This window comes from Mesoplodon mirus, assembly GCF_964341445.2.
Source record: "Mesoplodon mirus genome assembly, chromosome: 1".
Taxonomy (NCBI): domain Eukaryota; kingdom Metazoa; phylum Chordata; class Mammalia; order Artiodactyla; family Ziphiidae; genus Mesoplodon; species Mesoplodon mirus.
This window is the reverse complement of record NC_138976.1, coordinates 215159706-215176422: the sequence shown is the minus strand read 5'-3', so window position 1 is coordinate 215176422 and position 16717 is coordinate 215159706. Positions and strand designations below refer to the sequence as shown.

General features: G+C 42.2%; 1 protein-coding gene across 1 annotated transcript in view; it reads left to right on the top strand.

The window, feature by feature from the left end:
• Positions 1-1919: 1919 nt before the first annotated feature.
• LOC309807271 (uncharacterized protein) overlaps positions 1920-16717 on the top strand; it is a gene marked incomplete at its 5' end in the record, with an annotated part of 40508 nt that continues 25710 nt past the window's right edge. Inside the window, 5 exons of the mRNA XM_082626636.1 lie at positions 1920-2001; positions 10894-11017; positions 13871-14034; positions 14091-14195; positions 15341-15399. Of these exons, the coding sequence (XP_082482762.1) occupies positions 1920-2001; positions 10894-11017; positions 13871-14034; positions 14091-14195; positions 15341-15399 (534 nt within the window). The remainder of the gene's footprint in view (positions 2002-10893; positions 11018-13870; positions 14035-14090; positions 14196-15340; positions 15400-16717) is intronic.

The window sequence follows — 16717 nt, the reverse complement described above, 5'->3', positions numbered from 1 at the left end:
ACTAATCTGTGATGTGTGCTAATTTTGTGCAATAAACCAAGTGACTTTTTGAATATTGGCTAGTTTCATGTATCTTCAATCCTGTGATTCTTACCTGGCCTTACTGCTGGGCCCTGTAACAAAACAGTGGGTCCAATCCGTAACACAGTGTTGCAAAAAAAAAAAAAAATTAATGGACAACTGTAAGTGTTCTGAACATCTTGTGCCCGTGCCTTCTGAAACTCCGGAGGAGATTCAGTAACTTCTCCATAAATGTAAACTCTCTATAGGAACTTCCTGGGCGTGGCTTGGTAGCACAGCAGGCCAGGGCTTTATTATTACTCTCCAGAGGCCTGGGGCCTTTTTCCGAAGACCCTGTGTGTAAGAGACTAGTGGAGGCAGACCCTAATTCTTGGGTGCTTCACTGGGACACCCAGGAAAAGGAGGCAGCCACTTACTAAGAGGGCTTACAAGAAGTCCTCCTCAAAATTTCCAATACCAACACATAAGGTTCAGGTAACAGGAGAAAACTCAAAGTCAAACTGAGATCTGAAATTATATCTTAAATTGAAAACTTAAAAATCTGGTGCAGCAGAGGGGAGAGAAGGGAGCTGATTGGCTATTGCGGGGTTTTGGAATGGGCTCTGGATTGTTGTTCTCAGCTGCTGAAAGGTACCAACTAGCCAGTATGTCTTAAACACCTTAAAGATCCATCTGGGCTGTGTGCTCATTTCCTCTGAGATACCACAGCCTAAGCCCTCTTGGCTTTCCCCTGAATGAGGGCAGAACCAAAAAACACGCCTCATGAGATACCCCTGCCACCAGGGAAAAAGCAGGTAAGGTTATTAAGGCCTCTGGTGACGAGGAGGGGAGGACGAGAGAAGGCAAGAACCTCTGATATTCCCACCAGAGCCGTCGCTCTCCTCACCTGGGTATTTATTGCCTGGCACCATGCCCACCTTTCATCATGGTGATTACTGCTAAGCTCAGTGAATGGAAAACATTAGATGAAGCCTGTCTCCTGCTACACAAAATTGGCATGACCCAATGGGTTTACCATTCCTATGACTAGTGACTCAAATGAACGCCTCTCTATTTCTGACTCTGAAGAGGGCCCATTTGACCCTGAGTCCAGAGGAATTTTACAAGGCAGTCCCCCTAATTACAGAGTGGCACTATTCCATTTTATTAGGACTGATAAAACCTTTCAAAAGGCACTGGAGGACATGAACCCGGTCGTTAGACATGGAGGAGAGATTTGCACCCAGACACCCAAATACTTCAGGCTTATGCCCCTCTGCTTCTACTGTCCTGAGGGGCCTCCCTCAAGCAAACTTCCCTCAATGAGAAAGGCTCCCCATTTCCTCCCCAATAAATTCCCATCCTAATTTAACCCTCAAGGGAATACACAGCAAACCTTTACTGTGTGTTATGAAACCTCAGAAATCATGACCACTTGATCTCTGAACAACCTGTCTCTAAATTTCAGTTTATAAAACTAGCATTCTCCCACTGCAGCCCCTTTCTACCACCCATCCTCTTGCCACAAAGCCCCCTCAGTCCTTAATGCTCCCTCTGTGTTCTTCCCTAACCTCCAGGACTTCCAGCCACCTAAGCCCCTATCCTGGAAAATTGGTGGCTCCTGAGGGCTTTTTCCACCTCCTGGGGACAGTCACTCTTACACCATTCTGGTGGACAATTGGGCCAATAAAAATATACAGGGGTTTCTTTTGGCCCTGTTAGAACGCATATCACTGTCATTCCAGCAGTCCCTCTAAATTCCCAGTGTGGGAGCCCTACTACTTACAGGGAATTGCTGGTAAAACCGTCAAATCCATTCAGATGTAACTGTTGGGACCACTCACCTCAAATGGCTTCCTCTTATGGTGGCCCCCTTCTTTATTTATTGGCATGGATGCACTTACATGAATCTATGCCACATGGAGGAAGCCCAGTTTCCTGGCTTTCCTGCTGGGAGTGGCCAGCTGGCTGCCAATGACTCTTCTTCCTCAGGTCAAGATGGTGAGCACCCCCAGTACTGACTTAAACAGGGCACCGAAGTCCTGTGCCCTGTTATTACAGAAATGGGAGTCATTAAGCCCCCAACCTCCCCTTTCAATAGCAGTGTTTATCTGGTACTTAAGCCAGCCACTAAGGAGTGGTGCCTCACCATGGGCTAGCTAAACCTCAGTTCTCAGTTTTCCCAATTTCTAGTATAGAAAGGGCAGATACAAGGGACCCAAGGAGTGTCCTTTGCCATCAGTGACCTAGCTAATATATCTGTTCCCATCTCAAAGGAATCCCAGATCCAATTTGCTTTCACTTTTGAGGGATTAGTTAAACATTCATTGATGTGCCTCCCAATGGCATATTTAAACAGCCCTGCAGTCCCACAGACCTCTGCTCCTGGGATTTAGATAAATTACAATTGGACAATTGTATTTTTGAGGCATTATTTTGATGGTATTATGCTGAGGTGTCCCTCTGAGGGAATGATACGGGCAGAGTTGCACACACTTACACACCACCTACACCAGTGTGACTGGGCAAATGCCCCTCAGGAGATCTAATGCCCAGTGTTATCTTTACGTTTCTGAGCATCACCTGGGACTTTAAGGGCTGAGAAATTCCCCCAAATGCCAAATATCCATTGCTTACTTGGATATTTGAATATCCAAGTATTCAAATACTTGGATATCCAAGTATCCAAATACTTGGAGTGTAGTTGAATCACCCACTACGCTCAGACAGGCACAACAAATAATAGACCTTTTCAGGTTCTGGTGGCAACACATCCCTCATCTCTCCACTAGTTATTTGCCCTACCTATGCAACCACGTGTAAATTTGCCACCTTCCATTAGGATGAGGCCCAATACTGTGTTTTGGAAACTGCCCAACAGAAATTCCAACAAGCCTTACCTTTAGTGCCACCTACTCCACGTTCTGAGTATAGTCCGTGGCTATGCCTGACTATTCCTCCTGGAGCCTCTGCACCAAACCTAAGTCTACCTGGTTTCTTCTGGGTTTTGGGCATAAAAGTTAAAACCTAGTATATCAGTGGCATCCTGATACATTGCCCTTGAGTGCCAACTCTTGGCATTCTACTGGACTCTTTTAGAAACCGAGGCCCTAAACGGCCCACACCCAGGATTACTCCATACCCAAGTTTCTATAATGCCGTGGGTTAGAGATTCCTGCCAGCAGAAGCTCAGCACAGCCACTGAGGCATCCTTGGCAAAATGGAAATGGTATCTTCAAGAAGGTCTAAGCTTGACATCAAAAGCCTTTCCAAATTACAGAAGAATGTGACTTTCCCACGCTACAAGAGGTAACCCAAGGCTTTCTTGTCAACTGTTAATCAATATTCAAGTAGCTCAGCCAGAAGGAACCCTATCGAAGCTCATCAAATGTTGGTACTCTGTATGGCTATAGCTATTCTTACTGCTTTGTGCAGTCCTGATAATTGAGTTACTGGTAGATCCCCTTGGGCCTACCCATCACACAAGGGCAATGTTGGAATAATACTGCTCCAGCCCACAACTGCACCACAAGGTGGAAAAATGGGAAATGTTGGAGAGCTGTGTTGGAAGGGCCTAGGCTAGCATGACACCAAATCTAGGAGCAAAGGGATTGAATCCCTTCACAGAAAATGGGCCCTCTGGAGGTGATGTCTAAGTGATACTCACCCATGAATTCTATATATCAAGTATTGTCACAAACTAATGTGAGTGACCATACACAAAACTCATCTGGTTACAGGGACTGTGCTCCCATGACTTGTCCATCACCCTCATGGATCATTCCCAAGAATGCCTAAATAACATCTGGATCTTCCTTAGCTTGGGATGTGAATGTGCCCAGAATCTTTATGTGCCTTGGATGAGCTCTGCTGGGGTTGAAAGGGCAGCCACCTGTTGTTTCCTAAATGTGTCCCTGATGACGCCAGGGAGGTGTTAATAATTTGTTCCACTAGCAGGAGGCACCAAATATGAAGGTCAGACATCAGGAAAGCCTCCTGTAACAGGCTAGTCTATCCCCAGCCCATGACCAAGCCCAACCGGATAGCCACATGGGAGGGTCAAAGATTTGGAGAGGACATCACCTCAGATGACTTTGCCCCAGCCCAAGAGTTCATTGCTGGAGATGACTATGCCCCATACAGTAGAGAGGACACACCAGGGGCATATCACCATGTCAGAGACCTTGACACTTGCCCAGATTGCTGCACTCCCGAGCTCACTCTAAAGTCTCTGAAACACTGCAATTGAACCTAAGTGTGTGTATTGCCTTAATAGATTCAGGGGACCCACCGGAATATTATTTTCCTGAATTTGCCTGGTGTTTGCCTGCTGACCCTTCCTAATACCAAGATGCTTGTCAGACTGTGAGTACATCCTCTGTCAACTGCAGGGCAGCCTTGCCTCCTATCTTCCCTATTGTGGTGGCTGAAACTGTGCATTCAGAAGCAGACAGTTTTCCTGCCAAGAAAAACAACCCATTTAGACTCCGTGCCTTCACCTGCTCCCCTTGACCTACCAGTTTTCTGTGCTTACATGGGAATTCCCAACCATGATGTCTGTGGGCCACCACCATCCCCTACCGCTAGCACTCTCATAACCTTGTCCACTACACTTCCTCCTATACTTTCCACAACACTGGCAAGATGCTTAGCAAACACCACCAACATTTATATCCAATAGGCTGAGAGGGCTGCCCATACTTTGAAGTCAGAAATTGCTAGGCCTGTCGTTTGTCCTCCAATCACTTGTACTCTACCTGAAATGCTTACTCTGCTGACATATTCAATTTCAGTCAACTCCACTTAAAAAATGATGTCCTTTCCCTGGCCACGCTTCAGTTACATGCCTCACCCATTTTCTACTCCAGTAGCTCCTCAAAGGATAATTTTGAGGTAGGCTTTAAGCCTCTTTGGTGATTCTGTGCCCAGACACAAACAAATCTTGGTCAACATACCCCTTTAACCACACCACTGGGACTCATATAGCACAGATAGACATGAATGGGCACAAGTTCCTGGTTTTCTCACTGAAGGCTCCAATGAATATTTTACAGTAAGAACGGCCACCTTTTGATTCCACTGTAGGCCCACAGTGTAAGAATCTCACCTAGTATATTACTCTCTTTCCCAGCCCTCTGATCAACTTCCCCTGGGCTACATACTAAGTGCGCCATTGTCTCCCTTGTCCTGCCTCTGGAGTATAAACCTTGGGATGCAAAATCCCTCAGTTTCCTAATCTGTTTGCCTACCACTGACAAAAAGCCATTTTCATTTCTTTAGTCCTGGGCATGTCCGTTCTGCTGGAACTGACTGAACTAGGCACCAGTGCAGTGGCCCTGGCCACCCAAAATTGGGTAATTGGGGCCAAAATACAACTATTGGCCGTCTTTACAAATACAGAGCCTCCATTAAACCATATACCTTGTGCAACGGTCCCATGAGTCTCTTGCTCCAGTGGTTTCAGATAACCTCCTGGCCCTAGATTATCTTCTGGCCAAGGAAAGAGCAGTTTGTGCCCTCCCAGGGACCACATGCTGCATGTTCATCACTAGCTCAGGACAAGTTCAAACTTCCTTACGTCAGATGGCCCAAGATGTTAAAATGTTTTGTAATATTACCAAAATCTTTGAACAGATTCCCTAGACCTCCAAGATCACTGATGTATTTTCATGACTGGACATTTCAAGTTTGGGACAATGGCTACTGACTGATTTCAGACCATTTTTTGTGTAATTATAGGATTTGTTATCATAACCAAAATCAAATACATACTTTCTTGGTACCTACCCCTGAGTTTTAATACATCTGCTACCCAGGCTGTTAGTGTCCTCACCATTAAATCTGATGCCTAGGTATATTAGGGTGGATTGTAGTGTAAGTGCCTGACATTAAGCTTTTGATTGCCCTGGCATCAATTTCAAAGGCATACGTCTCAAATAAAGGTATTGCAACTGTGTGACACAGCTATTAGCAAAAGTACTAAAGAAGGAACCAGACTGCCCCACTCATAAAATTTCCCTTCTAGAAAGTTCTGGGTAACCTTAGAACTGACCCCTTCGGTCACTTCTTCTTTTCCATACCCTAATTCTCACACCTATGCTTTAAATTCACCCAAAAATTGTGAACCCATGAAACCATAGACACCCCACCCATCTAATCCTGATAAACAGAGAGCCCCAGCCCAGGTGTGCACTCTCTCCCTCTGTCCCTCCCTCCCTGTCTCCCCACAACTTCACTGAGTGGCCCCATGTGTGCCATGTACTCTCAAGGACCTGTGAGTAATAACTCTTGTTCTTCAAAATTCCCTGATGGTTTCTTGTTGAGTTGTGGCCTATAATCATAATAAGGACCACAAGGGCTGGCCCAGTCATAACATTTTCCCTAGTGGTGATGGTGGGAAATGTCTGTGGGGTTCACTTTGAGTCAATACAGTAAATGCACTTGCCCAGGCATTCCTGGCAGAGAACAAAGGTATCAGTAGGCTGAGTCAACACAACATATTACAACAGAGATTATTTTTTAATGTAAGGAAGTTTTTTAATGTAATAAAGACATATTACACATTGGAAATAGCCATGTGGATGACATCCTTCTCATCACAAAAAGATAACCCAGAATTCTATATCAAGGGAATTATATTGCAAAAATGAGTTTGAAATAAAATAACATTTTTAGAAAAATGACAACTGAGATATTTTGTTACAGCAGGTATGCCAGATAAAAAATGAGAAAGATAGGGGCTTCCCTGGTGGCGCAGTGGTTGAGAGTCCGCCTGCCGATGCAGGGGACACGGGTTCGTGCCCCGGTCCGAGAGGACCCCACATGCCGCGGAGCGGCTGGGCCCGTGAGCCACGGCCGCTGAGCCTGCGCATCCGGAACCTGTGCTCCGCAGCGGGAGAGGCCACAACAGTGAGAGGCCCGCGTACCGCAAAAAAAAAAAAAAAAAAAAAAATGAGAAAGATACTTGTTCAGGCTGTAGTAATGCCATAACAGATGCATACCTGTATCCACAAGAAGAAATTGAAGAGCAGCAGAGAGGTTAAATTTATCATCATATGTACAAGACTGATCTTTCTTTTTCTTCTCCGTGTGTGTGTGTTTTATGTTTTGTTTTTGATAGGTAACTGCACTAAATGTGTCATGTAACATGGGTTCAATTGCTAAAGAAGTTACACAGGACACACAATGACTATACTTACAAATCTACAGTTTATTGAAGGAAAAGTATACAATGTAGTGACACATCTAAGTAATGATATGAATCACATTGAAGCCTGTGTCATAGCAAGGGGTTTGTAGAGGTCAAATTTTGGCTGTAATTATCCTACCTCCGTAAATGCTGTGGCAGAATATACTTTGTCTTAGATCAGAAACCACCAACATTTGCAAAGACCCCTTGAAATCAGGGAGCCCCAAGTGGAATGTTGGCTGAGATACATTATTTTAATATTTTGCTAATCATTCAGGTATATTACTGCTACATATGGAGCCTCAACAGCAGAGACCTTCAGGGGTCTCACCAAAACCAAGTGCAATTATCTGTCCTACTGTTTTTTTTGTTTTGTTTTTTTGCGGTACGTGGGCCTCACTGTTGTGGCCTCTCCCGTTGTGGAGCACAGGCTCCGGACGTGCAGGCTCAGCAGCCATGGCTCACGGGCCCAGCCGCTCCGCGGCATGTGGGATCTTCCCGGACTGGGGCACGAACCCGTGTCCCCTGCATCGGCAGGTGGACTCTCAACCACTGCGCCACCAGGGAAGCCCCATTAACACAGTTTTATAATGACATTCATGCATTTTTCTTTTAAATCCTGTAGAAAATAAAAAGTAAAGTTATAAACAAAATTATAATTTTTAAAAATTTTCTCATGGGTATACCTTTACTGGAGATTGTTATATGTTCATATGGTTTCAAATTACTCCCTAGTGTCCTTTCATTATAATCTGGAGGAGTGCTGTCAGCATTTTTTAGGGTAGTCTAGTGATCATGAATTCCCTCAGCTTTTGTTTAACAGGGAATATGTTAATATCTTACACATTTATAAAGACATTTTTTTCTAGATATAAAACTCTCAATTAGATATAAAATTCTCAGTTGATAAGATTTTTTCCCCTTTCAATACTTTCTATATTTTTTTTGACTACAAAATATCCACCACCCATTGGAGTCTCTAATCCAATTAAAAATGATCAGATTTGTAAAGATTCAAGAAAATGGGATCCATGCAGAGCAAAATAAACCCATTAAAATTGTTCCTAATCATATACTGGTGTTAGAATTAGGAGAAGGGTTTTAAAACAGTTATTGTCACTGTATTCTGTACATTCAAAAAGTTAAGCAGAGGCATGGGAGATAAAAGATTCAAACTGAACTTCTAGATGTAGATGAAAACTACAATGCTTGATATAAAAAATACAATTGATGGGATCAACAGCACATTATGAATTTCTAGGGAAAAGACATAAGAAAAAAAAACAGAGAAAAAATTAACAGTGAACAGCAAATGGTAGAAAAACTTCAAGTGACCAGGTAAGTATGCAATTGGAGTTCCTGTAGGAGTGTGAGGGATATGGGAGAGAAAATTTAGAGAAATAATGCTTGAAAACTTTTCAAACTGTAAATCCATACATCCATGAAGTTTATGTCAAGCATAAGAAACATAAAGCTACACCAAAGTATATCATAATCAAATTGTTCAAAACCAGTGATAAATATAAAATATTAAAAGCAGCTGGAGGCTTCCCTGGTGGCTCAGTGGTTAAGAATCCGCCTGCCAATGCAGAGGACATGGGCTTGATCCCCAGTCCGGGAAGATCCCACATGCCACAGAGCAACTAAGCCTGTGTGCCACAACTACTGAGCCTGTGCTCTAGAGCCCGTGAGCCACAACTACTGAGCCCACAGTGCTGCAGCTACTGAAGCCCACGCACCTAGAGCCTGTGATCTGCAGCAAAAGAAGCCACCATAACAAGAAGCCTGTGCACCGCAATGAAGAGTAGCCCCTCCTCGCCACAGCTAGAGAAAGCCCATGCACAGCACCAAAGACCCAATGCAGCCAAAAATAAATAAAATAAAATAAATTATTTTTTTAAAAAAGCTTTAAAAAATAAAAGCAGCTGGAGAAAAAAATAATTTGTACAAGGAAGCTAAGATAAAGATGACAAATTTGTTGTCAGAAACAAAGCAAGAAAAAAAAAGGAAAGAAAGAGACTAAAAAAAAAAAACTGTCAACTTGGCAGTTGGGGAGAACAGCAAAATCTTTCAAAATGATGAAAAAATAAAGTTTAAAAAAATACCTCTTGGGGCTTCCCTGGTGGCACAGTGGTTGAGAATCTGCCTGCCAATGCAGGGGACACGGGCTCGAGCCCTGGTCTGGGAGGATCCCACATGCCGCAGAGCAACTAGGCCCGTGAGCCACAACTACTGAGCCTGCGCGTCTGGAGCCTGTGCTCTGCAACAAGAGAGGCCGCAATAGTGAGAGGCCCGTGCACCACAATGAAGAGTGGCCCCCGCCTGCCACAACTATAGAAAGCCCTCACACAGAAACGAAGACCCAACACAGCCATAAATAAATAAATAAATAGATAGAATTTAAAAAAAAAAACAAAACCTCTTGATTTTATTTTTTAAAGAATTTATGGGGCTTCCCTGGTGGCGCAGTGGTTGAGAGTCCGCCTGCCAATACAGGGGACACGGGTTCGTGCCCCGGCCTGGGAAGATTCCACATGCCGTGGAACGGCTAGGCCCGTGAGCCATGGCCGCCGAGCCTACGCCTCTGGAGCCTGTGCTCCACAGCGGGAGAGGCCACAACAGTGAGAGGCCCGTGTACCACACACACACACACACACACACACACACACACACACACAAAGAATTTATGGTTCATTTGTATTTGCTTTTTGAATTTAATCACAGCTACTCTCAGGGGCCCTTTTTCCTGAGAATTATTAGTTAGAAAGTAGGGTGAAACCAAATCACATATTAGACATCCCTCTGTAAAAAATAACAATTAAAATAATCATTTTATCTGAGTATTCTGACTAACTTCAGGGAAAGAACCTGACATAGGATTTAGTCACCTCCATATATCTGTACAACGACTCAAGACTATAACAGTGTTGCACCCTCAGGGAGCTTTCAAGGAAAAGAAGGGCGTAACCTAAACTAGAATTATCAGGGCAGAACCTAAATTTCAAAATAGGTCCATATAACCCCATATTCTTTTTATCCTGATCATTATGCAGGAGGTGCGTGGAGGAAATTAATCCTTCCTGAAGACAGCTGAATTCAGTGACCAAACTGCTTTACCAAGGTTAATTTTTTAAGACCTGCAGATCTTAGATTTGCATTCTCTGGAGAACTAGATTATTGGTGGACCCATATAATAAATTACATAGCTTCAAGGGGAAGCTAGAGTGAGACTCGTTAAAAAATTAGTTATTTAAAACATCAAGTTATTTAAAACATCAAGTGTACTTATGTATGCATTATGTGAGTCCCAGATGAAGAAGAGAGAAAAGAGCAGAGAGATTACTTGAAGGATGAGGGCCAAAAATCTCCCAAATTAGAGAAAAGGAGATATGTACAAATTCAAGAAACTCAATCATCTACCAAGAGAATAAACCCAAAGAGGCCCACACTGAGATACATTAAAATTAAACTGTTGAAAGACAAAGACAAAGAGAGAATCTTGAAAGTAGTAGGAAAAAAGTGACTTGTCACGAACAAGGTATCCATCCTCATTAAGATTATCAACCAATTTCTCAGCAGAAATCTTAGAGGCCAGAAGGCATTGGATGCTATATAGAAATATAGATATATATTCTTGAGCTTGGTTCTGAGATGTATTTATGTTATTTGTAAATGGTTTGATCTTTTTCTGTTTTGCCATTAAGATTTGTTAAGTGAGATGAGAGCAAGGCTCTTCTTTGGACTATCTTGTCCTGAACAAAGGGCCAGCCATGACCAAGCACCTCAGCCTAAGGGAGCAGCACCAATTTGGTCAGAACTTTCTCCCAGGTTAGTGCCATACTCTCTTGCTCTCTTGCTGTGACTCCAACATATAGACTAATTCTGAACAGAAAACCAAGAGCAGAGTAAAGGGGTTTTTATTTCTTTTTCCCTACCGTCAACACAGCATCTAGAATAATAGGTGTCACACAGCAGGTTTTATGAATACACAGAAAAGATATTTCATATATAATATGTATAATATATGAGATGAGATGTATATATACTTTATCTCCATTAATAATCTTTACTTAAATTCAATTATGACTTATTTAATAAAGCTCCACCAGCCTTTTTGTGCTTATTACTTTTAATTCATTAAAGAGGTGTATTAGTTTGCTAGGTCTGCCATAACAAAATTGTACAGACTGAGGGCTCAAGCAACAGAAATATATTTTCTTACAGTTCGAGAGTCTAGAAGTTCATAATCAAGGTGTCCTTAATTTTGGTGTCTTCTGTGGAATCTCTCCTTGGCTTGCAGGTGGTTGTCTCCTTTTTTAAATTGAAATATATTTGACATATAACATTATGTAAATTTAAGTTGTAAAACATGTTGATTTGATAGGTTTATGTATTGTAGTATGATTGCTGTTGTAGGGACAATTAGCACCTTGATCATGTCACATGATTATCTTTTTTTTTTTTTTTGGTGATTGGAATAATTAAGATCTAGTCTCTTAGCAAGTTTGACGATTATAATGCAACAATATTGTTGTTTGTATTCACTATATTGTGCTTTAGATCTCTGGGACTTTTTTAGTGTTGGCTTCTTATTGTGTCTTCATATGGTCTTTCTTCTGTAGGTATGCATTCCTTGTGTCTCCTTGTGTATCCAAAGCTTCTTATAAGAACACCAGTTGGATTGGATTAGAGCTTACTTTAACAGCCTCATTTTAACTTAATTACTTCTCTGAAGGCCCTAACTCTGAATATAGTTACATAGTAGAGTACTCAGGCTTAGGGCTTCAACATATTAATTTGGAAGATGGGCACAATTCAGCCCATAATGGAGGACAAATTATGATAAAATTGAAAATGAGTAACTTGTCATTATGTGCATGAAAATCCAAGACCATTAATATTAAAATTAGTTAAAAAATAAATTAGAGAATGAAGGAGAAAATATTGTTAATATATCAAAACAAGCATCTCTCCTATATGCAAATAAATACTTGTTATACCATATGTGAGAGTGTTTTATTTACTGTAATAGGATTCAAATTGAAAGAACTTAATAAATGTTTACCTATATGTAAGTCTCTATGAAGAAAAGTATTAACCTGCATAAGAGATTTAAAGAAGAGAGAGGATATATAGTGGCCAGGATTATATTAGAGGCAGACAGGATAATGTCACTATTTCACTTTTGTAAAGATATCTTTTCTTGCAGGCGTGCAGGGTGCAGCCCAGCAATGTAGTTCTAAATAGTTTGACCTGATGATATGATTACATTTTAGTTAAGGGTCAAAATAAGCTGTAAATAAGTAGAAAAAAGGAAAGCTTGTATTTGAAAAATGTATTTGTGTGGTGTGCTGCACTGAATAAAGTTGAGGCTAATTAACATTGGTTATGTTTGTGAAGGAGATGGAGAGTGAGAACTTCCTCCAATTATCCCATCAAGCACTACTCTTTTGATGAAACTGATCTTGTGTTTTTGCATAATTTAAAACAAAATGTTGAAATATATTTATATACATTAAAAAACACAGGAAATACTCCATAAAATGTTGAAAGAATAATGATTTTTCAACAGCCTTGCACCGGTCAGAATTGGTGGTGTATAAAAAAATACTTGCAAAGTATATTGAGTATTTTCCTAGGCCTATGTCATGAGGAGGGCCATCTAGTTTGCATAAAACAAACATGGTTGGGCTATCAGTGCATAATACTGTCATATTTAGATTTAGCGTTAGAAGGTCAGGCATTGTTACATAGAAAATCATTGCTGAATGCAAGTTCATGTACCTGATGCACAGTAAGGCCAAACAGACCAAAACACTGATGTTTGGAGCAGGTAAAGATTTACTGCAGTGGTCAAGCAAGGAGAATGAATGGGTGGCTCATGCTCAAAAGACCTGAACTCCTAGATGATTTTGAGGGAAGAGTTTTATAGGCATATTTGGGGGCGGAGCCTGCAAGGTATCTACTTTGGTTGGTGATGAGGTGACTGGGTGCTCTTCAGGAATATTGTGCTCAACCTGAAGTTACCATCCTCCTGTAGAGAGGGGGCTTTAGATCCTGCAACAAAACTCAAAGATATTTTATGTATAATCCCTTGAGGAGGAACCAGGTCCCTGTTTTATAGCTGCACTATTGTTTCTCGACTGCTCCTCTTTGCTTCTGCATTCCCTCCCTTCCCTGGTTAGTAACTGTTTGAATCTGTCCTTTGGAACTCAGCGATGGTCTAGGAGCTGAAACCTTTTTCCTACAAAGATGCAAGCGACAGGGAAAGGCTTTTGTATCCAGAAGAGCCCTGTAGCGTCCTGCTTGGTTTCAAAATTGCAGTAAATGAAAAAAAAGTCTGTCCCATTATGACTAAACCAGTGAACTCACTTTTGAGAAAATACGCTATTTGTTTTTCACAAAGGACGCCCCCCTTGATGCCAAGTAGGTTAATTAATACAGAGACGGAAAATTCTATTCCATTAGGAAGATATTTTCTCGGGACTATCAGGATCTAGCAATCTGGAGAATCTGATATCAGTCATGACCTTTACATGCTTGCCTTGGTACACCCACATAGGCCAGGAACCACAGTGAGGAGAAACACCCAATCCGGGGTCTCGGAGAACCCAGGACCACGGAACAAGCATTTCCCCCGTATTTCTACTCTGCTGCAATAAATTGATTGCTCTGTTCAAGACACCCCAGGGCGCGGGGAGCGACGGGAAATGTAGTCTTTCTCCCTCCACAGCCCTCCTGGTTTCTGGGGCTTCCTCTGCGCCTGTGCAACATAGGTCCCGCCTCATCCCTTCCGCCCTCACAGGCCTCGTGGTGTGAAGAACCTGGAGCTTCGGCCCTCGCAGGTGCGGGATCTGCACTGGGGGGACGGGGACTTCGTGTGGCCTGGAGCTTTGCTGAGAGCGGAGTTCTTGTGGCGGGGGCGGAAGTGGTACGTCTCGGGCCGCCTTCTGGTCCAGGCGGGACCGCAGTGCCCGGGTCTGGCCTGGATCTCGGCCCTGGGAAGGTGGGTGGGGCGATCCCGGTTCGGGCCTTGTGGTCTCGGGAGCAGGTGGAGCTGAGACCCGTTAGGAGCGGGGACGGTGCGTGTGGGGATGGAATGCCCGGCCCGGCCTGCATCTGACGGGGGGACGCCGGGGCGGACAGTGGGAGGAAAAGCGCAGTGGTCACGCTGGCCGTGAGCGGGCCAGAAAGCGCGGGCGGAGGGTGTGCTAGGCAGCCCTGCTCTGGAGCGGGAGAGACCCGGTCAGTTACAGCCGTGTCACAGGTACTGTGGGCGGGAGAAGTAACCTGGGGACGAGTCAGATCTGCAAAGGAGGCTATGCATAATGCCTGCTTCATGGCGTTGTTCTGAGAATTCGATGTGCTGTCTTTTGGAAAAAGAGCAAAGTGCCAGGTACTAACCGCCGAAAAAGTGATAATAGATGTTATTTAGAAGACACTTTGTTCGTTTCCTTGGGTGGTTTACATAAGCCTCCCAATTATCTCGTAATAGCGGTATGAGCATCTGCATTAAACACACGTTAAGCAGAAAGCAGATCTGAGTCTCAGGGTGGTGAGGTGGTCCTGAGTTTGAGAGCGCCGGTGACTTCTCCAGGCTCACCCGGATTGTGACAGAGCCAGGAGTGGAACAGTCGTTCATACAGTTCAGTCATCAGAAGAAACTTATCAAGAGTCCCTTTTGAGAAACTGCAGCCCACTTCAATAACGTTTTTAAAAATTGTCTTAAAGCTTGCCATCCTTTTTACTGGGCTTCCTGTGGATTTTCTAACTCCAGGGGTAAACAATATTGCTAGACAAACAAAGTAAGGATGCAGGCTGTGTCTTTTCTTCTACTGTTAATTTTAATGAAACATGTCGTCCTTTGGTGTATTTTAGTCTGTTAGTTTTTTGTTTGTATTGTTTAAATTAGTAAAAAAAATTATTTTTACCAACTGAGAAGTGGTAGGTTTAAGCCCCATGATCATTTCAAACTGGAAAATGGACAAGTGGTGCTTCCACAGGGTACTTCCCTTGCCTTTTCAAGGGCCAAAGTGAGTCCTTAGGGAGGCTGCCCCTCAGCTGGGCTGCTGATGTGATTGGGAGGTGAATGTAGAAACTATAGGGCAGGCCAGGTGTCCTGACCTTTTCCTATTTCTGTCCCCGCCCCAGCTGAATCTTCACCATCCTCTACACTCTCCCAAGACCTACTGAAAATGAACATATCTGAGGTGAGCTCTTTATTCATCCCCCTGTTACTGGTATGATGGATTCAGCTCTTGATTTCAGATTGCTCTCAGATTGTGTTACACATCTTTTATCAGTGTAAGTTATTTCCCTTTTATAATCAGTTTTACTTGGGTCATGAATGTACCCTGAATTACATCGAATACCTTTTTGTATCTATTGGAGTAAAGCTATAACTTATTTTTTTTAATCTCCAAATATTAGAGGTAGCAGGTAGCTTAAATGGATTTTAGAATGTTAACTTACTCTTGAATTCTTGTATAGACCCTACTTGATAATGGGTGTGAGCCTTTATTTTTTTGGTTTTAAATTTGTAACCGACATCTTTTTGCTATTATCCTATTTGAACTTTTATTCTGTATTCACACACTACATTAGCCTATAATTTTGTTTTCTTATGTCCTTGACTAACTGTGGTATCTTGGTTGTATTAGTCTTTGGGGCTCTTTGTGCTCTTTTCTCCTTTCCTCTCCTTTCCGTTCCCCCTTCCTTCTTTTATCCTTTCTCTCTCTCTCTGTCTATTTCATATGAGAAAATCATCTGTTATAGACTTCCTGAAACTCACCTCTAAAACTGGACTTTGTGAGTACATCTGCTTTTTGTGTGTTGATGTAGATTACTGAGTCACTTTATTTAAACAGTCATGGATCTAGTCTGATTTTCTATTTTTTTATTATTTTCAGAGAAAATTGTACATTTTTGTCTGTTTTTAAAATGTATTTTCATGACCTTGTTGATAGTTTTCTCTTATATTTGTTGTTACATCAATAATTTCTGTTTTCATATATTTAAACTTTCTACTTAACACAGGGAATGCTGATCAGAAAACAGCCAAATGTGTTAATGGGTTGGCCCTGTCATAAATCTAGAATTTCAGAGTCTGCTGTTGGGCTTGGAAATTTGTACTGGTAGTATATTTTAAATACTGAGTTGAGGGAGCATGCACTCAACCATTTTGCTGGTTCCAACTTCAGTACACCAGCTGTCAATTTCTTTTTTAGATAGGTGATATATTCATGTGACTCTAAAATCTAAACAGAAAGCATATTCATTGAGGTCTTGATCAGTTTGAATTAATTGTTTTTTGTGGTGCAAAGTATGAATCAAGGTTATTGTTATTATTTTTTGTCTAATGGAGTTTTTTAGTCTAACATGATTTGTGTCAGAATATACTTTCTCCATTGAATTGCCGAGACACCTAAATTAAAGAAATGTGTGTGTGCATTATGTTTGTATATATCATTTTTAGACTTTTTCTTTTGATCTCTGTGTTTCATTTTCATTAATATCACACACTTTCTT